The sequence below is a fragment of the Nerophis ophidion genome, linkage group LG08, assembly GCF_033978795.1.
Source record: "Nerophis ophidion isolate RoL-2023_Sa linkage group LG08, RoL_Noph_v1.0, whole genome shotgun sequence".
Lineage (NCBI taxonomy): Eukaryota > Metazoa > Chordata > Actinopteri > Syngnathiformes > Syngnathidae > Nerophis > Nerophis ophidion.
Window position 1 is genome coordinate 58,673,729 of NC_084618.1, and position 21,835 is coordinate 58,695,563.

The 21,835-nt window shown below is 37.8% G+C and overlaps 2 protein-coding genes across 3 annotated transcripts in view; one reads left to right on the forward strand and one right to left on the reverse strand.

The window, feature by feature from the left end:
- The first annotated feature begins 83 nt into the window (after positions 1-83).
- faap100 (FA core complex associated protein 100) lies at positions 84-11,496 on the forward strand. Of its 2 annotated transcripts, none has more exons than XM_061909101.1 (8): positions 84-258; positions 397-515; positions 3,151-3,995; positions 4,133-4,289; positions 6,181-7,009; positions 7,068-7,178; positions 10,731-10,814; positions 11,048-11,496. In XM_061909101.1, exons 1-8 carry the CDS (start codon positions 103-105, stop codon positions 11,177-11,179), a joined length of 2,433 nt encoding a protein of 810 aa, XP_061765085.1. In that variant the 5' UTR covers positions 84-102; the 3' UTR covers positions 11,180-11,496. The 2 variants fall into 2 exon arrangements, with proteins under 2 accessions (XP_061765085.1, XP_061765086.1); XM_061909102.1 differs by having other exon boundaries at positions 171-258; positions 397-420.
- Positions 11,497-13,091: 1,595 nt separating this feature from the next.
- fscn2b (fascin actin-bundling protein 2b, retinal) overlaps positions 13,092-21,835 on the reverse strand; it is a 32,825-nt gene continuing 24,081 nt past the window's right edge. Inside the window, exons 3-6 of the mRNA XM_061909104.1 lie at positions 21,531-21,687; positions 21,235-21,356; positions 20,990-21,157; positions 13,092-14,314 (exon numbers count right to left, since the gene is read on the reverse strand). Of these exons, the coding sequence (XP_061765088.1) occupies positions 14,109-14,314; positions 20,990-21,157; positions 21,235-21,356; positions 21,531-21,687 (653 nt within the window). The 3' untranslated portion in view covers positions 13,092-14,108. The remainder of the gene's footprint in view (positions 14,315-20,989; positions 21,158-21,234; positions 21,357-21,530; positions 21,688-21,835) is intronic.

A 21,835-nucleotide genomic window follows, 5' to 3' on the forward strand; every position in this document is an offset into this window, starting at 1 on the left:
GATAGGCGGAACTTGACGCAACTTCCGCTAAGTGTAAACTGCTATTGGTCAGAATTTGAGGCGCGGGAAACAGTGGTCGTCTCTCTTCCGGTGTAAATAAACATGGAAGGAAGGTGTGAGGTGGAGACGCTGGCAGAGTTTGGTTATTTATCACAGTCGTGTATTCTGAAAGCAGGGTCCTTATTACGGAATAATGTGTTTCTCAGTACCGGACACGACGAAGTGTATGTCTTTAACTCCCAGGACAGAAATCTCAAGGCGAGTATTAGATGATTTGTTAAATTGTTAGTTATTATGCATTGAATATCCATTCAAAAAAGGGTAAAAGGTGGAACTCTCCCATAGTTTTTGTGAATAACTGTCTCGAATTGATTGATTTATTTTTGCATTCTACAGGCAATCGTCCACTTTCCGGCTCCTGTAAGTGACTTGACTGTGGATGATGACAAGCAGATCCTCTATGTGGCCTGCTGGAAGGGAGTGTATGGTGTCTGTTTATCACCTTTGCTGTGCAGGTTACAACTTTTTCATAAATTATATACCATTCATGTTACAGCTTATCTCAAAATAGATCATAACATTAGATCAGTGGTTCTCAACCTTTTTTCAGTGGTGTACCCCCTGTGAACATTTTTTTAATTCAAGTACCCCTAATCAGAGCAAAGCATTTTTGGTTGAAAAAAAGAGATAAAGAAGTACAATACAGCATTATGTCATCAGTTTCTGTTGTATTAAATTGTATAACAGTGCAAAATATTGCTCATTTGTAGTGGTCTTTCTTGAACTATTTGGAAAGAAAGATATAAAAATAACTAAAAACTTGTTAAAAAATAAACAAGTGATTCAATTATAAATTAAGATTTCTCCACATAAAAGTAATCATCAACTTAAAGTGCCCTCTTTGGGGATTGTTATAGAGATCCATCTGGATTCATGAACTTAATTCTAAACATTTATTCACAAAAAAATAAATCTTTAACATCAATATTTATGGAACATGTCCACAAAAAATGTAACTGTCAACATTGAATATTGCATTGTTGCATTTCTTTTCACAGTTTATGAACTTACATTCATATTTTGTTGAAGTGGTATTCAATAAATATATTTATAAACAAATTTTGAATTGTTGCTAGTTTTAGAATATAAAAAAAAAAATCCCACGTACCCCTTGGCATACCTTCAAGTACCCCCAGGGTTACGCGTACCCCCATTTGAGAACCACTGCATTAGATAATACACAATTGTTGAATTGACTGGAGGCATTTCCTCTTCATCCTCAGCAGTGGTCGGCAACCCAAAATGTTAAAAGAGCCATATGGACCAAAAAATATGTTAAACATTAAGTTTTATAATTAAGACAACACATGATGTGTCTATATTAGTTATATTAGCATACTATCAAAGGCTGAGGCAAATCATTGTTTACAGAAATGTTGTATTTAAATTTATATTCTACACATTTTTGCATTATTGGAAATCATTAGTAAATAAATTCATTTTTGTCCTCAAAATTTTACCCACAGTACACCCATAATGACAAATTAATACATTTTTAAGCGCCTTTTGAAATGTATCAAAAATAAAGACTAAGAAATCGCATGTACGTAAGTATTCACAGCCTTTGCTTAATACTTTTTTGATGCAACTTTGGCAGCTATTACAGCCCTAAGTCTTTTTGAATAAAATGTTACAAGCTTGGCATACCTAAAATTAGGCAGTTTTACCTATTTCTATTTGCCAATTCCTCTCTGCTTTACCTCTCAAGCTCCATCAGGTTGGATGGGAAGTGTTGTTGAGCAGCTATTTTCAGATATCTCCAAATATGTTCAATCAGGTTCAAGTCTTGGCTTTGGCTGGGCCACTGAAGGATATTTACAGAGTTGTCCTGAAGCCATTCTTTTGAGATCTTAGCCCTGTGGTTAGGGTGAAAGATGATTTCAAGATTTCAAGAGCACTCAGGTGCAGGTTTTCATCCAGGATGTCTCTGTACATTGCTGCATGCATCTTTATCTCTATCCTGACTAGTCTCCCAGGTCCTGCCCCTGAAAAACATCCCACAGCATGATGCTGCCAACGCAATGCTTCATTGTAGAGATGGTATTGGCCTGGTGATGATTGGTGCCTGGTTTCCTCCAAACATGATGCCTGGCATTCACGCCAAAAAGTTCAATCTTTGTCTCATCAGACCACAGAATGTTGTTTCTCATGGTCTGAAAGTCTTTCAGATGCAGTTTGAAAAACTTTTAACGAAGAAATGGCTTCCGTCTGGCCACTGCGACATAAAGGCCTGTTTGCTGGATTGCTACAGAGATGGTTGTCCTTCTAGAAAGTTGTTGTCTCTCCAAATTGGAATACTGTAGCTTTTACAGAATGACCATCGGGTTCTTGGTCACCTCCCTGAGGCCCTTCTCCCCTGATCGCTCAGTTTAGAGGGCCGGCCAGCAGTAGGAAGAGTCCTGGTGGTTCTAAACTTCTTCCATTTATGGATGATTTGAGGCCACTGTGCTTATTGGGACCTTAAAGGCAGCAGATTTTTTTCTGCACCCTTCCTTGGATTAATGCCTCAAGACAATCCTGTCTCAGAGGTCTATAGACAATTCATTCGCTTTCATTCTTAGTTTGTGCTCTGCCGTGCTGTTAAGTGTGGGACTTTACATACAGACAGGTGTGTACCTTTCCAAAACATGTCCAACCAACTGATTTTACCACAGTTGGACTCCAATTAAGGTGTAGCAACATCTCAAGGATGATCAGTTGAAAAAGTATGCACCAACCTGAGCTTACTTTTGAGCTTAATGGCAAAGGCTGTGAATACTTATGTACACTTTCAAAAATTTAAAAATAAAGTTTTTTACAATATCATTATGGGGTATTGTGTGTTGAATTTTGATGACAAAAATCTAATATTTCCATATTTGATCAACATAACAAAATGTGTAAAATGTTAAACACTGTGAATGGTTTCCAGATGGACTGTATATTAGGTGAACTCCCAGCCCCAAAATTTAAAACTGAAGAAACCTTTTGCATACAAATATAAATCCATATGTTTTACATTCATTTACAAATATCTATACCTTTTTAATTTTGTGCTTTGTTAACGTCTAATTTTTTAAGTTGATAATGACATATCCTTCCCTCCCTTAGGGTTCAAAGCTCTGAAGCATCCTCATGTCCATCTCATGTTAAAGTATCTGGTGAGCATTTCGTTATCAGAGAGGAAGGAGTATCAGCCCTACTTTTGGTCAACTCTGCGCTCTTGAACGTTACCCGGAAAGACCCATCCTGGCAGTTGACACTGTACAAAATATCAGAGGAGTCAATATTCAGCAGCTATGAGATGTTTGCATCATTCAAAGTTCCTGTGGTATTTAATACGGTACATCACAGCACAGAAGAGTGCAGACGCCCATTTTTGCTTTGTGTCCACTCTGCTAACACCGCTGCACCATCAAGTGGTCTATCGAGCGGTCACGTCTACCTTGAAGTGGTCCTCTTTAAACTCCTATTTGGGATCGACGCAGCCCTCACTAAGTCTCCGGTTATCTTTTGTGGTCTGCCAGATGGCCGTCTGTGTTTCATACCTCAGCGAGTCCCTGGATGTCAGCTCAGAGTCCTGCACAGCCTGGAGCAGCCGGTTGTGTTTGTCGGGGTGTCTGCAGAATGTCTGGTGGCTGTGGGGGAGCAAGGCAGAGTGGTGCTGATCACATCCCAGCAAGGACGACCAGAAGAAGGAGGCTTTAGAGCTGCTTTTACTCAAGTGTGTGTCCCTGGGCCTGTGGTGTGTGCCTGCTTGGATGGACAGTCCCTTTACTACAGCACTGGGTCAGACATGCTGGTGCTGGATTTACCACTGGGATCCACTGAAGGATCAAAGCCATTCAAAGGGGAGGCGAGATCCAGTAATAATCAAGTTGGTTCCCTTCAGAACCCCACCAGTTTAAATGTGTGTCGGGTCAGCACCTTGGTGCAACATGAAAGCGACAATGCAGGTAAAATAACTCCATCTATATTACTATTTGTTTATAACTAGTAGTAATTATGTGTAAGGCAATGTTGAATATCTATTTTAAGTATGTATAGGTTTGTGTATGTGTCTTAACTGAGGATCCTGTTCTTCACCTGCTAGACAAAGCTCAGCTGCTGGGGCTGTCGTTTAGGGGACAGCTCCAGAGGATTAGTTTACCTGTGAGGGCACAGGGCGCAGCATCGTCCAATCTTCCTTCACTACATGTTGGCCGCAGCATCAGAGATGTCCTGGCGGCTATAGGAGACATTTATGAAAGGTATTTCTGCTCTGCTGTGCTGTTTTACATCTGAGCAGGAAAGGTGTACCCGGATAACAAGGTCAAAGTTCACGACCAATGAGGTAAAAACTCAGTTAAAAGCAAGCCATATTCACCCATACCACATACTAAAGCCATTAATAAAAGTTGACTGCTAAATACTGTACAGTATTATCCTCCAACAGCACCAAGTGTGTTACCAATTATAGATAGATGGATAGATAGATAGATAGATGGATGGATAGATAGTACTTTATTGATTCCTTCAGGAGAGTTCCTTCAGGAAAATTAAAATTCCAGCAGGAGTGTACAGAGTTGAGATCAATTTAAAAAAAAGTAAAAAGTAAATACTGGGGGTTCAAATGGAAACAAAATAGAAAAATATTACAATAAGAATAAAAAATAAAAAGCAACAATGGGAATAAAAATATAACAGTAAAATAAGAATATAACAAGAGAAAGTAGGCAGTAGTGACCATGTTATGAAAACGTATTGCACTGTTATTGTTATGGTGGACAATATAGTAACTTGCAAGGTGCTTTACCTTTTTACAGTTATATTAAATACATTGTTTTAAAGTTTACTAGTAATAAGTAGAAATGTACATATGAGTCACTGAAATTATGGGTGGTCCAAAGTGCACCTCCGGGCTCGTCTTTTTTTGGCCTATTGTAGAAATAAGAATAAACAAAAAAATAAAGAAAAAGGGCACAATGTTTAGAGAAAAAAATGAAATATTAAAATAAAGAATACATATCCTTTGATCTATGTATGCAACCTTTAGGGGGAAAAAGTTTGGACTGCTCGGTCTTATTTAGGGGTGACCCGATCCAATATTAATATCGGTCCGATATCAGCAAATAGTATCAAATAATATTAACTTGCATCTAAAATCTCCGATATACTGTGCAGATACAAGAAGTCCTGCAGTGTCTTCACCTGTGCACATCTGGACAGCCAGTTAACATCTAACAGTGTTCCGATTGGCACATAAGGTTGGTATTTTCTTTTATTTTAGTAAAGTCATTTACAAAAGGTAAACATGGTATGCTATAGGCTACTAGGGGCCAGCAGCTACACAACAATTAAGCACACCATAGCAAACAAGCTAGACATACATAATAAGTGTCCTTAATTGAACAATATTGCAGTCTAAAAACACCACATTTGTGAATATAAACAAGTATCAAATAATTATAGTTGCTAATTAATAACAGATACAAAGTCTCCAAGGCAGAATCCTATTAGAAAGTATTCAGTAACAATCGTGTCTGCATCATTACTTTGTCATTAGCTTAATTTAATGAATTATTGTGGCCACTGGATGTTGCTAAAAACAAATGAACACTTTACTTAAAAAATGTCTGTCATAAGGTTAGTGTTTTAATACCTACAATTGTTCTCTTAGTAATTTCATTTGATCAAATATTTTCTAACATTCCACACTACAAAATAATATAACTATGTACCATGATTCATGCTGATACTCAAAAGTTCCAATATCAGTATTGTATCTGAAGTGAAAAAATTATATTTAAACACCCCGAGTCGTAATCAATCATTGGAAATTAAATGTTGCGTGAAGGGATTGTTGTTAAATGAGGTTTGGAAGCAATTGAGTGTACTACTTGTCTGCCACCAGCAGAGGCACTGTTTTCAATTTAAACCCTGATTATATTTGATTAGAAAATATTCCATCCATCCATCCATCTTCTTCCGCTTATCCGAGGTCGTTTCGCGGGGGCAGCAGCCGAAGCAGGGAAGCCCAGGCTTCCCTCTCCTTAGCCACTTCGTAATTGTTTAATTTGAAAACCATCATATTTAAAAGCAAACCTGTACAAATGGTGTCATTGACTAAATAATAACAGACCATCACTCTTTTACTTTTAGATCATCAGTGCTAAAAGCTGCAATCAAATCTAAGAACCAAACCATGCTGCAACTGAATCAGGTGCTCAACATCAGCTTCTTATTGAACGGCGGAGCAGATTGCCAGGAGAAACCCATTCGTTGTCACGCCACCACAAGTTGGAGTACGATGCTTCAGAAAGACTCCCTGAACTTGAAGTGCATCCTGGAAAATGGAAGTTGTTATGATCTTGAGCAAGGATGGACTCTAAACATCACTGTGTCGCCTTTGTGTCGTTCCCAAGGAGGCGAAGGCTGCTCCTCACACTTTTCATTCCCATTTCATACTCTCCCACCGAGGGGGAAAGTGGACTTTTCCCTGCCGTTAGCTTCTGCAGGAGAGTCCTCTTACCCCATTACCCTTTTTTGCTTGCTCACCTTCCCCTTCTCGGTTCTCCTCAGAGAAGAAGCAGTGTCAGGCCTGCCTGATGGCGGTCTTATCAGTTTACCATTGAACACGTTGACTGTGGATTGGTTGCACGCCTTGCAGGTGAAGAGTCCTGCAGACACTGTGTCTCAACATTGCAACATTGACACCATTCAAGCTTTTCTGAAATCACGCCTAAGTGAAGAAGGAGGAGGAGATGCGGGCAACGTGCAGCACTCAGCAAGCATCAAGGTGTCATCAGAGTTACTAAGGGACACGTTGATGCTGAGACCACCCTCAAATGTGGGTTTGTCCCTGCTGCAATGGATCCTGTGGGAACGACACAAAGGGGTAAAGGTGCATGGAGACAAGGTGGTCCTCAACAACTCTGTGGTCTGTGCTCGAGCCCCAAATGGACATATCATAAAACTGACAGCAAAAGAGGTAAATGCTATTATTTTGTTATCAAAGGGACAGTGTCTGTAATGGCTCTCTTACACAGGAGAGCGCGGGGACAGAGGAGGAGTCTCTGGCAATTGTGGAGATTCGAGTTGAGAGCTCCTCAATGGCAGCTTTGTGTGGAATGCATCATGCCGTCCTGCACAGAATACAGGTACAAACCCGCTTTTGTTGTATGCTAATAACGCATTTCCAAACATGCCTATGTGGCTTCTTTTTATTACTGTAAAGGTATGGAAATACGTTTTAGACACTTTTTTTGTTTTTAAATACTATCATAACATGTAAGGTAAGTATGTACACCATTTATATTCAAATATATTTTTCAGAGAAAAATACCTAATAAAGACTGGTTGTCTTATGTTGGAGGTTGAGAGATTTTTTTTAAAACTCAGCCAGAAGGGAGCGATAAAAGACTTCTACCCAGTCTGAGCTTTTCTTCCTGTCACTCACACATTGTCTTATGTTTTGGTCAGTAGACAAACGAAAACTAACTTATTTAATATGGACCAAAGAACCTTTTTTTGAGGTACTGCGCATTAGGGTTGCATGACATAGACGACATAAGAAGTAAATAATATTCATTTGGCCTACAATAGAGCTTTTAATACTATCATTATATTGTATGTTGATGACACATTCTAGTGGTGTTTTGCAAATTTGACAGCAACAAGCGAACAAAGGTGTTGAACCCACTGGACTGTAGCCTCCTCGCTGGCAAACTAGCAGCTAATGTCCATCCAGTGAATCACTAATCTTTGCATCCGTGGTGGCAAAAAAACTGTTTCTCACAAGTAATATTATCACTTGAGGACGAGAGAAGAAGGAATAGCTAAACATGCTACACCACGTATTTTAGGAGGATAAAGAAAATAATATTCAACCGCTGAACTCAAGCTCTTGAATGTAAATGAGGGTGGATGAATAATACAAATATTGACAGTAACGATATCAAGTATACTCTAGTATCAGTACATGATCAATACTACACTGATTAGATTGATATTTTATATTATCACAAAGTATTTTTGGTCATTTTTGGTATTGTTTACAAATAAGTCCCTGGACACAGAAGGACTTTAAAGGGGACCTATTATGCAAAACAAACTTTTTTTTACCTATTGGTACCTAGTTTTTTGTATTTAAGATCTGCAAGAGTTCCAAAAAATTTTTATTAAACAATAAAGACATCCCCGATACAAAACCTCGTTTGGTTCCTGGCTTTATCATGAATAACTTGAAAATCGTAACGATGACTTTTAGATTTACTGAGGTCTGATATATTTAGTAACTTTACCAGTGGCAGTAGCTAGACCAAGGGGGTGGTGCGTAACTGGCAACCTGGATGTGATACACTCACTGACTTTGTAATTGGTCAAATGGTGGAGAGTGGGTCATCGAAATGAAAGCAATAACAACATTTCGGGGCTGTAAATCTAATTTTGAAATGAGCATATTCCATCTGAACTACCGTTATCAATTTTAAAGGTATTGAAAAATAATATTACTTATTAATGCCTTTTGACATATCAGGGCCATTTAATGATGACTTGACATTAAATTAATACACCTTTAAATCAAAGTCAATACTAACAAATATTTTAAATATTTAATTTATATTGTTACACTGCCTTGCTGGGATTGTGTCTGATTAAATGTAATCATTTAATGTTAATAAAAAATTTAAGTCACAGTATCAGCATTTAGTTTGGCCGATAAAACCCCCGTATCTGCTTAGTACTAGATCAATACCCATATTTGTAGTATTACCCAAAAGCAGTGTAAAGTATCCAATCAAAAGAAGAATAAGTACTCATTACATTTTAACAGAAGTATAGATTTATGTTTGATTGATTATAAAAGCAAAAAAGTGGATAGAATAATTAAGTAGTGTAATTAATGTTATAATTGGAAAAAAGTTATGATTTTTTTTTATGTTTATGTTGCTAGAACATGAGATTTAATGACAGGCTGTTTCTTTAAGAGGCTGCTTCTCTTGAGCACCTCAGGTGCAGCTACTCTTGTTGACTAGTTAGTTGGGAACCATGCTGTAGTGTTTTGCTTTGCACAAAAACTTATTTAGATTACCTATGTTTCGAAGAAACAGTTCCGTAAAATACGTTTAATTTTCTTTGCATCAGAGTCTTGTGGAAGTTTTTGGAGTTCACGTTGCACACACGTTTAAACTAAGGCACCTTTTAATCTCACCCCCCACAAACATGTTACAGCACAGAGTAACCAGCTTTTGACAAAAAAATTAGTAAGTTGATTCATAATAGTTTTGAGAAAATAATACAACCGTAAATGAAGCAATAAATTACTGCATGAGTTGGCAGCCAACCCAGGAGTTTGTAACCCTTTTTGAAATAGATCTATTATCATTTACATACTGAATAATACTGTATATCATGATATACTGTATATCGTTATCGCAGGAGGCTGATTATTTATTGCGATATATTTTTTGGTCCTTTCGCCCAGCCCTACTACTGTACAACCACACTAGCTTGAATTTACATGGTGTCACCCCTACGGCTCATTAAATATGCATGGTGGTGGTCAAGCTAGCGTCTGTTCTCAATGGGTACTAGACGCCATTTAGCCTTTCTCGAACAAAAATGCCGTAGGCTTGCGTTTTTTGTTGGCTGTACGAGCCATTCTTCAGACTTTCTTCCTGAGGTAATCAAGAAGGGCAAAAGAGTGCAAGATTTTAAAAAAGACAACGAGAAAAGTGGCACGCAGTCCAGTCCAAGGGAACACTGTCGAAGAACGCACAAGTTTGCAGTGATCCCTTTGTTAAAGGTTTGTTTGTTATACTTTTGACAGTATTTCCCATTTAAGTTTTTCGTAAAGCACCAATCTGCAAGTCTAAATAAAAGAAAGCTAATGTGAGAAAAATCCAAAAGAGTTAAGTTTTTACTGAAGGCACCAATCATAAATGAAGCTTTCAGCACATACACAACGTTGAGATCTGGAGTTATATTTTGATAAAGACGGGGGAAACATGTGTACTCATAAACAGCGCATGCAACAAACAACTGTAGATGCAAAGTTGAATCATGAAATGCAACCTTTCCCGAACAAAAACAATGCATATTTATCTGGGGGAGTCTTGATTCAAATTTCCTTGACCCAGCCACACACAAAGAAGTTGTAGGCCTCCATGGTTTTCTAGTTTTTCATCTGTTATGTCGGGAAAAATGACGTTAAGAGCACAAGATAGTTTGATATGTCTGGGACGCCACCGATGAATTATCCTTGATGTACCTCGAAAAATCTTTTTTTTATTTAAGAATAGATCTTTTCCATTTCATAGTTAGATTTTTTTGCTCTTATCTGTTTTTTGTAGGAAGAACTAGGCCCCTTGCATACTAAGATAGTCTTGTACAACAGCCGGTTGACCACCACTGTTTTTCACTTCCGGGGAGAATTCACATGATGTAACGCAAGCATCCATCCATCCATCCATCCATTTTCTTCCGCTTATCTGAGGTCAGGTCACGGGGCAGCAGCCTAATTAGACAAATCATGCTGACTGTTGATTATAATTTAAAGTTAGTTAATAGTAATATTTTCATAGAAGTCGATGAGAAAACCAAAAATATTACAAACACCATCTACTTCCACTGCATACTACAACTACATTAATAAACATATTTCTTAGCAAATATTTCTGGAATTAAACACTGCTTGCGCTTTGACGCAGAGTTTGTTGCAGAGAGCCCCTGAAAAGTCTTCCACTGTCCAGATGCAGAGTTTGTGCGTGAGACAAGCACTACTGCGGGCGGAGGTAAGACTTGCACTGATACAATATCTCACATTAGTGAATGCACTGCTCTCAACCATTATTTTTTTACAGTATATCTTCTCAAGGAATAATGTTATAGATATGAAACTTGGATAGACTTGAGAGCAGTCAGTGTTCATCTTGTGTGGCAGTTCATATTTATGATCCACTAAAAATGATTTAACAAGAAGCAGTTGTTGCTTTCTAAATGTAATTTATTGTTTTGTTTATGTCAGACACTGTTGCAGCAGGTCCAGCAAAGTCGAATCTCGAGCAGCTTCAGTGGGGGCGTGTCCACAGCCCAGGTGACATCATCTCTTCTCAGTGTTTATCAAGAACTCAGAGACAATCCTCTATTTATTATTTGATATCCATGCAAGCACAGCTAACTTTTACATGTACAAGAATGTGAGGCATGACTTTTCGTGCGACGTGAAAATAACACTTCTTTTTCTTCATTATGTCACCTATTATTTTTCATTTTATGTTGACTTTGTACACAAAGTATGTATACAGAATATTATTAGTGAGACTATTTTTATTAGAATTAAGAAAAAATATAAACCAAGTTATATTTATACTACAACTGTCAAAATCACTGTGTTGATGTAGATTAATTATGCATTAGTATACAAATAACATTTTTAACACAATTATGTATATTAAAAATTAATAATAATCAAAATGAATCTGCAGCAACCCTGTGATTCTTGTAAAATTTTTTTAACAAAACTACACTATATTTCACTATAATTTAAAAGCACGTAATACATATTATTTGTTGTTTGTGGGGACGGCGTGGCGAAGTTGGGAGAGTGGCCGTGCCAGCAATCTGAGGGTCACTGGTTCAATCCCTACCTTCTACCATCCTAGTCACGTCTGTTGTGTCCTTGGGCAAGACACTTCACCCTTGCTCCTGATGGGCCCTGGTTAGCGCCTTGCATGGCAGCTCCCGCCATTAGTGTGTGAATGGGTGAATGTGGAAATGCTGTCAAAGCGCATTAGGCTCCTTAAAAAGGGGTAGAAAAGCGCTATACAAGTACAACCATTTCATTCATGTAAAAGCTGTTAAGTAAGCAAAGAACCTGCACAAGTATTTTTAGTCAGATTTTTTTTTTGTGTGTGTTTGTCCAATAGAGGGCAGCGGATTACTTTAAAGCAGGGGTGTCCAAACTTTTTCCACAGATGGACGCACACGGAAACATTTAAGCATGCGGGGGCCATTTTGATATTTTTAATATATGGATTTTTTTTTTTATCCTTAGGGCTCCTGTGGAGCATAGAGGGTCTCAGTCACTAGAATGTTAAAAATAAGTCAAATTATTATTATTATTTATTTAATGCTTACAGTAAATCTCTATATCAACTTGAGGTTGATATAAAGTAAAAAAAATAAGGTTTTATGCCTTTTCTGTCAAAGACAACTTTGTTTTTTATAGTAAAACTGAAATATGCAGTATTTAGATAGATAGATAGATAGATAGATAGATAGATGAATAAATAGTACTTTATTGATTCCTTCAGGAGAGTTCCTTTATTTAGCAATTAAAGCCCTCAAAGATCAATAATGCAGGACACCATTGATTTTAACTATTTAATATTTTTGAGTAATCACAGTGAAAAGTTAAATAAAATCCTACTAAATATATTTGAGATCTGAAAGGTTCCCCACTCAAAAAGTGATACATTTTTATTTATTTATTTTTTTTACTTTTAACACATAAATTTCAAGATCAACCTCCGATATATCTGTCGATTTTAAGTTTGAACTATTATTTTGTTTGTTTTATGCTCTTTTGTCAAAACTTTGATGTTTTTATATGGCAACCACACAACATATGCAATATTTTTTCCACATAAAACATTTTAAAGTGATAGTTTTTAAGTAATAATTCATCATAACATAGATTTTTTTGTCCTTTTTTTTTTAGCAATGGAAAAAAAAGCTTGCATTGCAGCTTTGTGTCAACATTGCCACTTTTTCTCGTTAGATTTCACCTCATTCCACTTTTTTAAAATGTTTTTTTTTTATTTTTGCAATACTATTAATTTTGCAATTTTTGCAGAATGTGGGGCGGGCCGGTAAACGATTGGCTGTGGGCCGCAAATGGCCCCCGGGCCGCTCTTTGGACACCCCTGCTTTAAAGTCAAAGTCCCTGGCCTGACAATTCAGCAACATCACTGGGATTATCTGTTATTTTCTCTAAATCTTATCAACAATTTATTAAGCAACAACATGTTGGACAGTTTTGTATGTTTTTATTAACAATTTTCTTTCTCTTTTCATCCCATCCAAAACATTCACTTTTACAACCAATGGTTCATTTGACAGAATTTGGATGGAATACTAGAACAACAGTAAAAAAAACATGACATTTATTGTAATCTGCAGTAAACTCTTAATACTGGACCTCATGCAGCTAATGTTGATTGTGGTAGAAAATATAGGATTTTACACAAAGTACATTGCACACATTAAAAGAGAAAAGCAGACCATTTTTGCTCTTGAATTAGGATTATTGTAATTAAATTCTTGCAAGATCACTGTTAATTCATAATATTGATGAGAGTAGTCGAACCGGGATTCCCAACCCTGTGCTGCGGCACACCTAATTATCCAAATGAACTGAATTGCTCCAAAAATTATTTTATATGAATTGTAAAAACATTGTGTCTTTGTTCATCTATTGATGATAACAATGTGCATCATTAATGTGCAGAACAAATCAATTATATTTGGTGGTGTGCCGTGAGATTTTTTTTATGTAAAACACTTGCTAAACTACAGCTCGTGGACTGGACTTTACCCGCAGAATGTGTCCGCACAATTGGAACAGACAAAACTGAAACCAGTCTTATGATAAATGAAGAAAATAATAAATGGGAGTAAGCAAAATGAGTTGCTATGGTTGTATTCTGAACATGTAATGGACATATTCCGGTCTATTAGTGTTTCTATGCAGTCGGTAGAAACATGATCTCATCAGCCAATAAACTCCCTGTACTACACTAATGAGCGACCACGTCTAAAAGGTGACAATTTCTTTCTCAAATGACACTACTACTTGCCTTCAATGGCAGGTAATTTACTAAAGCACCACTTTGTTCACTACAAGAAGAAAGGTAAGGAGAAATAAATGATCTCTGCCTTAAATAGGACAAGCATTTGAATAACAATCAAATTAATTGCAGTTAAAGCTTCCTTCATTGCTGATCTTCCATCTCCAAGTTTGCAATAGGGATAGAGAGCACCTCCATGACAGCAGCAAGGACCCAGGTATATTTGTTGTTGTTGCATTAATACTCCCACAAAGCTGAGCTGCTCAGGTTAATTCCGTCCGCTTTAAGCGTGCCTCCCTGGTCTCCACGCAGATATTGTCCGTTCTTGCCACGGATGGCGAGACGACCTCGTTCCAGGAGCTCCAGACTGAAATCCTCTGGGACATCACCATCAGAACACACCAGCCCGGTACTGTTGACGTACCAGAAGCGACCTGTCACACCTGTGGGGTAAATGCACACGGTGACACATTGTACAAATGACCCTAAACTTCACTTACACAAATTGTGTACATGCTTGTATTTTAGCTGGACAGTTATGATATTATAGAATGTTTGCATGTAAATGCAGATGCAAAATAATTTTATTGGATCTTTTATTTTGTGCGTACGTAGTAGTATGCAGGTAGTTGGCCATGCATGCAACTTATTCCACTCCAACCAGCCGTGGAAGGAGGAGGGGCATTTTCTGTTGCTGTTCCCACAAAGTTATAAACATAGAATAGCATGGAAAATGAAACATTATTTTTGCCTTTACTGAACTATAACCACTTTTCCACAAAAAAGCAGCAAAGTGGAAGAATAAACATAGTTCTGACTCGTGTTTCCCCTGCCGGGTGTGTTTGCGGCATAGAAACAGCCACGTCAGCATAGTCTGACATCGGCATAGCGCGACACAATCCATTCAACCAAGACTAGAAATAGAGTAGCTTTTATTGAGAAAAATCATTGCTCCGTTATCTTTGGAGGACAAACATGACATTAAATTAAAATGATTGTCTTAGCATTTTACTAAATTTGATCAGTTATGTCAGGGGTGCTCAAACATTTTTGTGTGAAGCGCCATTTCAATATTTAGAATTTAGTTTAAAAATGTTTTAGACCACTCCAATATGCTAAAAAGTTATTTATATTTAAAGAAAAAGAAAGCCTTCATGTCATTTTTGTTTTGTTAGCATCAACTCTTTACATTTATTTGTACGTAATTGTGTATCTGAAGAATGTGTTAACATGCCAAAATGATCCCTTGGCCTCAGAACTATTGGAAAAAGAAAATGGTCAATTTATTTTAAAAAAAAAATATTAGTGTGTTAATGATGTCTGTCTATCCGTGTTGGCCCTGCGATGAGTTGGCGACTTGTCCAGGGTGTACCCCCCTATCGCCCAAATGCAGCTAAGATAGGCTCCAGCGACCTCAAAAGGGACAAGCGGTAGCAAATGGATGGATGGATTAATATATAATACATTTTTTTATAAAAATTACATCAAATACTGTGCATCCGGAAAGTATTCACAGCGCTTATGTTTTTCCTGCATTTTGTTATGTTACAGCCTTATTCCAAAATGGAATTATTCATTTAAGTCCTCAAAATTTTACAAACAATACCCCATAATAACATAGTGTAAACACTTTTTTTTTTTTTATATTAAAAACTAAGAAATCACATATACAAGTATTCACACCAATTGCCAATAAGCTCAAAAGTGAGCTCAGGGGCATCCTGTTTCAACTGATCATCCTTGAGATGTTCTTTCATTCAGTTGAAGTCCACCTGTGATAAATTCACTTAGTTGGATATGATGTGGAAAGGCACACACTACTCTACTTTTTTATATGTAAGGTCCCACACTTAACAGTGCATGCCAGAGCACAAACTAATGGTGAAGTCAAAAGAATTGTCTGTGGACCTCTGAAACAGGATTGTCTCGAGGCGCAAATCTGGGGAAGGGTACAAAAAAATATCTGCTTCCTTGAAGGTCCCAATGAGCACAGTGGTCTCCATCGTTTGGAAGCACCAGGAATCTTCCTAGAGCGGCCGTCTAAACTGAGCAATCGGGGAAGAAGGCCCTCGTCAGGGAGGTGACCAAGAACCCGATAGTCACTCTGTCAGAGCTATAGCATTCCTCCATGGAGAGAGGAGAACCATTCCAGAAGGACAACCAAGGACGGCTTGGCGCGGTGGGAGAGTGGCTCTGCGCAACCTGAGGGTCCCTGGTTCAATCCGCACCTAGTACCAACCTCGTCACGTCCGTTGTGTCCTTGAGCAAGACACTTCACCCTTTCTCCTGATGGGTGCTGGTTAGCGCCTTGCATGGCAGCTCCCTCCATCAGTGTGTGAATGTGTGTGTGAATGGGTGAATGTGGAAGTAGTGTCAAAGCGCTTTGAGTACCTTGAAGGTAGAAAAGCGCTATACAAGTACCACCCATTTATTATTTATTTATTTTATCTCTGCAGCAATCCACCAATCAGGCCTGTATGTTAAAGTGGGTAAATGGAAGCCATTCCATTGTAAAAGTTTTCCAAAATACACCTGAAAGACTGTCAGACCATGAGAAAAAAACATTCTCTTGTCTGATGAGACAAAGATTGAACTTGTTGGCATGAATTCCAGGCATCTCTACAGAGAAACCTGGTGTGGCTGCATCATGCTGTGGGGATATTTTTTTAGCAACGGGGAGACTATTCATGATAAAGAGAGAGACGAATGCAGCAACATACAGAGACGTCTTGGATAAAAAACACTCCTACCACGAGGAATGGTTTTAGGACTTTGTAAATGTCCTTGAATGCCTAGCCAGACCCCAGACTTGAATCTGATTGAACATCTCTGGAGAGATCTGAAAATGGCTGCGCACTGACATAAATACATAAATTGACATTAGTATTAGTATGGCCATCCCGGCGGTTGACCAGTCAACAGGCTACAGTTCGTCTAGCTCCACCATTTAGGTACCTAAATACAGGGTACTGAAACAGAATTTCCGTGGGGCATATACAAGCATTTAAAGTCATAACGTGGATTTACCAAAATCAACGCCTTAAATGGCATTAAAACGCATTAAATACAATGTCCAGAGGCATTCAAACATATTTATACAATTGTAGGACTGTGCCAGTAGTCAGTAAGTCAATCATTCGAATGGTAAATGAAAATGAAGTCATTAACTTCACCGTTACTGATACATTGCCACGTTTGTCTGTGTGTTTTTTGTCTGGCTGCGACTTTCAAACTGGATACAAAAGGTCTTGTAAGAGCGGTTGGAGAACGTAAAAGCCTCCATTGGGCAAAAAAAAAAGGAAGGGTTCTTGGGGCCCTGAACTTTCATACACGACTACTTTATTTCAGTCTTTACTTCAACACAGATGAGCTAACTTGGCTAACATTAGCAGCTATTGTGACGCAGGCACCTCACATGACTTACGGTGGCCAATGAAGCAGTTCTCACAAGACTATACCTCTTTATTTTCTAACATTCCCACAGTAAATTAATTAGTTTCCTCCACTGCCTGACACTATATACTTAAAATGTTATTTACTGTACCCATTTTAAGCAACTGATAGATGATAAAATACAATCTCTTCAAGATATTTAATTGACTCATCTATTTTTACTGCATTTAAAGGATGCAAATATTCTATGATGTGTATTTTTCTAAAATGTTTAAATTCGTTATCCATTTCTGAACACATGCATCATTTGCATTCTTAGTATGATGTTTATTTTTTTATTTTATTCCTTGAAGCCTTTAACAAATGTATACATTGTATCCTGATTAAAAACTGTATCCTGTAGTTTGTGGCTATTGTAAGGCATATTTTCAGAGGATATGCATTTTTCCAGCATGTTTCAAAGAGAAAATATTTAAAAAATAACTTCTGGGGATATTATAATTCTTATTTGGTGGGCTTTGTTGGTGGAATAGAGGCCCTCCTATTGACGACATTGTTAGAACTACAGTAGGATAGTTGGGATTTTGCTACTGTTCTTGTCTTACATTGTGAATGATAGGCATAATTCCCCCAAAACATACCATTTATATTTTTTACTGCTTCCTGTGAAAGTACTGAAAATGAATACATACAAACCCTGTTTCCATATGAGTTGGGAAATTGTGTTAGAGGTAAATAAAAACGGAATACAATGATTTGCAAATCCTTTTGAACCCATATTCAATTGAATGCACTACAAAGACAATATATTTCATGTTCAAACTCATAAACTTTATTTTTTTTGTAAAACATAATGAACTTAGAATTTTAATGGCTGCAACACATGCCAAAGTAGTTGGGAAAGGGCATGTTCACCACTGTGTTACATCACCCTTTCTTTTAACAACACTCAATAAACATTTGGGATCTGAGGAAAGTAATTGTTTAAGCTTTGAAAGTGGAATTCTTTCCCATTCTTGTTTTTTGTAGAGCTTCAGTCGTTCAACAGTCCGGGGCCTCCGCTGTCGTATTTTACGCTTCATAATCCGACACATTTTCGATGGGAGACAGGTCTGGACTGCAGGCGGGCCAGGAAAGTACCCGCACTCTTTTTTTTACGAAGCCACGCTGTTGTAACACATGCTGAATGTGGCTTGGCATTGTCTTGCTGAAATAAGCAGGGGCGTCCATGAAAAAGACGGCGCTTAGATGGCAGCATATGCTGTTCCAAAACCTGTATGTACCTTTCAGCATTAATAGTGCCTTCACAGATGTGTAAATTACCCATGCCTTGGGCACTAATGCACCCCATACCATCACAGATGCTGGCTTTTGAATTTTGCATTGATTACAATCTGGATTGTTCGCTTCCCCTTTGGTCTGGATGACACAAAGTCGAATATTTAAAAAAACAATTTGAAATGTGGACTCGTCAGACCACAGAACACTTTTCCACTTTGCATCAGTCCATCCTGGATGATCTCGGGCCCAGAGAAGTCGGCGGCGTTTCTGGATGTTGTTGATAAATGGCTTTCGCTTTGCATAGAACTTTAACTTGCACTTACAGATGTAGCGACAAACTGTATTCAGTGACAGTGGTTTTCTGAAGTGTTCCCGAACCCATGTGGTGATATCCTTTAGAGATTGATGTTGGTTTTTGATACAGGGCCGTCTGAGGGATCAAAGGTAATGGTCATTCAATGTTGGTTTCCGGCCATGCCGCTTACGTGGAGTGATTTCTCCAGATTATCTGAACCTTTTGATGATATTATGGACCGTAGATGTTGAAAGCCATACATTTCTTGAAATTGCACTTTGAGAAACGTTGTTCTTAAACTGTTTGACTATTTGCTCACGCAGTTGTGAAAAAAGGGGTGTACCTCGCCACATCCTTTTTTGTGAAAGATGAGCATTTTTTTGGGAAGCTGTTTTTATACCGTATCATGGCACCCACCTGTTCCCAATTAGCCTGCACACCTGAGGGATGTTCCAAATAAGTGTTTGATGAGCATTCCTCAACTTTATCAGTATTTATTGCCACCTTTCCCAACTTCTTTGTCACGTGTTGCTGGCATCAAACTCTAAAGTTAATGATTATTTGCACAAAAAAAATGTTTATCATTTTGAACAAAAAATATGTTGTCTTTGTAGCATATAATTTAAATTTTCCTGAAGGAACTTTCCTGAAGGAATAAATAAAGTACTATCTAATCTACCGGTATTCTAATCTATTCAACTGAATATGGGTTGAAAATGATTTGCAAATCATTGTATTCCGTTTATATTTACATCTAACACAATTTCCCAACTCATATGGAAACGGGGTTTGTACATGAATATAAGACGGGCACTTTTTTTCAGCAAAAGTGGCTGGCTGGCTAACTTCAAAACCTGGGTGAAGCTAGTCGATGGTGAACCCAAAGAGACGTTCCGCAGCGTTTGCAAAAAGAATCCAAACTTTGCTCAATGGGCATCAATGCGGTGAAATCACCCATGCTGTTAGCTAATCAAAAGTCTCTCATTTAAGGCAGGCAGCAGTTAACAATGTCAAATTTATTTTGGCGTAACCAACAAAGCAAAGTCTGCTGTCAGCGCCATAACTGTCAGCTGCTGCTAGTGCAAAAAAGTATTTAATACAAATAAATTCTCAGACGAAACAGTCTTGTAAGCCAATTGTAATTTACTAGATCAGGGGTGCCAAACGTACAGCCCGAGCGCCGGACCAGGCCCGCAAACCTGTTTCAACCGGCCCACGGGATGAGTTTGCTAAGTATAAAAATGAACCTGAAATTTTTTAATGAAAGAAACAGCAGTTGTAAATGTGTCCACTGGATGTTGCAATAGCAATTATTTTTAGATGATGCTACACATGTACAAAATAAACCACACGGTCATAGTACATCAGTCGAGGAAAATGGTCAAATTACATAAATAGCATACTGTAATTTGATTTTAATATAAGTTTTTTATCTTGATAGAATGAAGATTAACACTAATGAGTTGACTGAACATAATCACATCACTTATTGAGAAAATATGAATAACGACAATTAAAGATTGAATACTATAAACCGCAGCATGTAAGTGTAAAAAAACCCAACGACATTGTGATTTGTAAATTTTCAGAATGTGCTTGTTCTATTTTTAAACAAAGAAAACAATCTGAAGTTGTCTTCATTTTTAAGTTATTGTGCCGGGATTTTACCCGTTCGGCCCAATTGGGAGTAGATTTTTCCCCATGTGGCCCCCGTTCTAAAATTAGTTTGACACCCCTGCACAAGATAGTAACAGTTAAACTATTCAATGTTATAATTGTCAAATGCTTAAAATTTTGTCAATACAGACAGTTGTAAGTATTTGACTATATAAAATATGTATTAACTATCTGCATTAGGACATGACATTACATTCTTTTTAAGTGGCATTAAAAAGAAGCATTAAATTAGATTTGCTTATACCTGTAGAAACACTGTGAAATGTGATGCTGTAATTTGCACAACGTAAACACAAGCATTTGCATAACATACACTTTTAGCAATAATTGTTTACTTTTACACCGTTTTTACTAGTTCGGAAGAGCGGTGAAAGCAGATTGCATATTTTTTGGAGCTTGATTTATTTGTGTCCTTAAAAAGGAAGCATTAAACAGTATCCATCCTTTTTAAGAGGGTGTGTGGTGTGCTGACCTTTAATATGGTAGGCACCATTGCTGAATTGCAAGCTGAAAATGTCATAAACAGATCTGTTTGCATCCAAAGTGTTGGAGTTCTTGTGGTGGCAGATGAAACCATTCTCTCCTCTCAGGATCAACATGGGCCGGTTGATCAGTTTCACACTGAGCTGTTCATCCTCACCTGACAAAAGATGACAGCATCTTTTATAAAGACAAATACATTTGATGCAAGGGAAGCAAAGTGACAAAGCATCTCACCTATGGAGTCACTGACAGCTAATAACTGTCCATTCTTTTTGGTGCAAATGTATTTTCCATTGTTGGCCTTTATCGCCATCTTGTGACCAAGCCACTCCATTGCAAACATTGTGTTTGCTGAACTGCATTTGGACATAAAATGTAAAAGACAAGATGTTACGAATAATCTTGTAAAATATAACCAGAACAGAATAATGCCTCAACATAGAAAGACACGACTGAATGAAGACATGTGAGGTTGACATTTAAGATAATGACCACCCTGGACCAGGAGGAATGAGACAATGATCACTCACACTTCTGTAGCCGTAGTCTGGATGCCTCCGTGGGCCACTAGGCTCCAGTAATTCCCCTGGCTGGTGCGAAATATGCACCCCCTGCTTTCCTTGTCCATTTCCATTTGAAACATCTCCATGTCTGTCTCATTTTCCTGGTTGGCAGAGAGGCTCACTCCTAAGACAGGAAGAGTCCATCCTCATTGACACTTTTTGATACAAGCTGCTACATAATGAGATCCAACTCAACAGTTCTGCCTTGACAAAGCCGCTCGTTTTGATTACCATCTGCTAAGAGGTTATGTTTTCAGTACTTATAATTATCC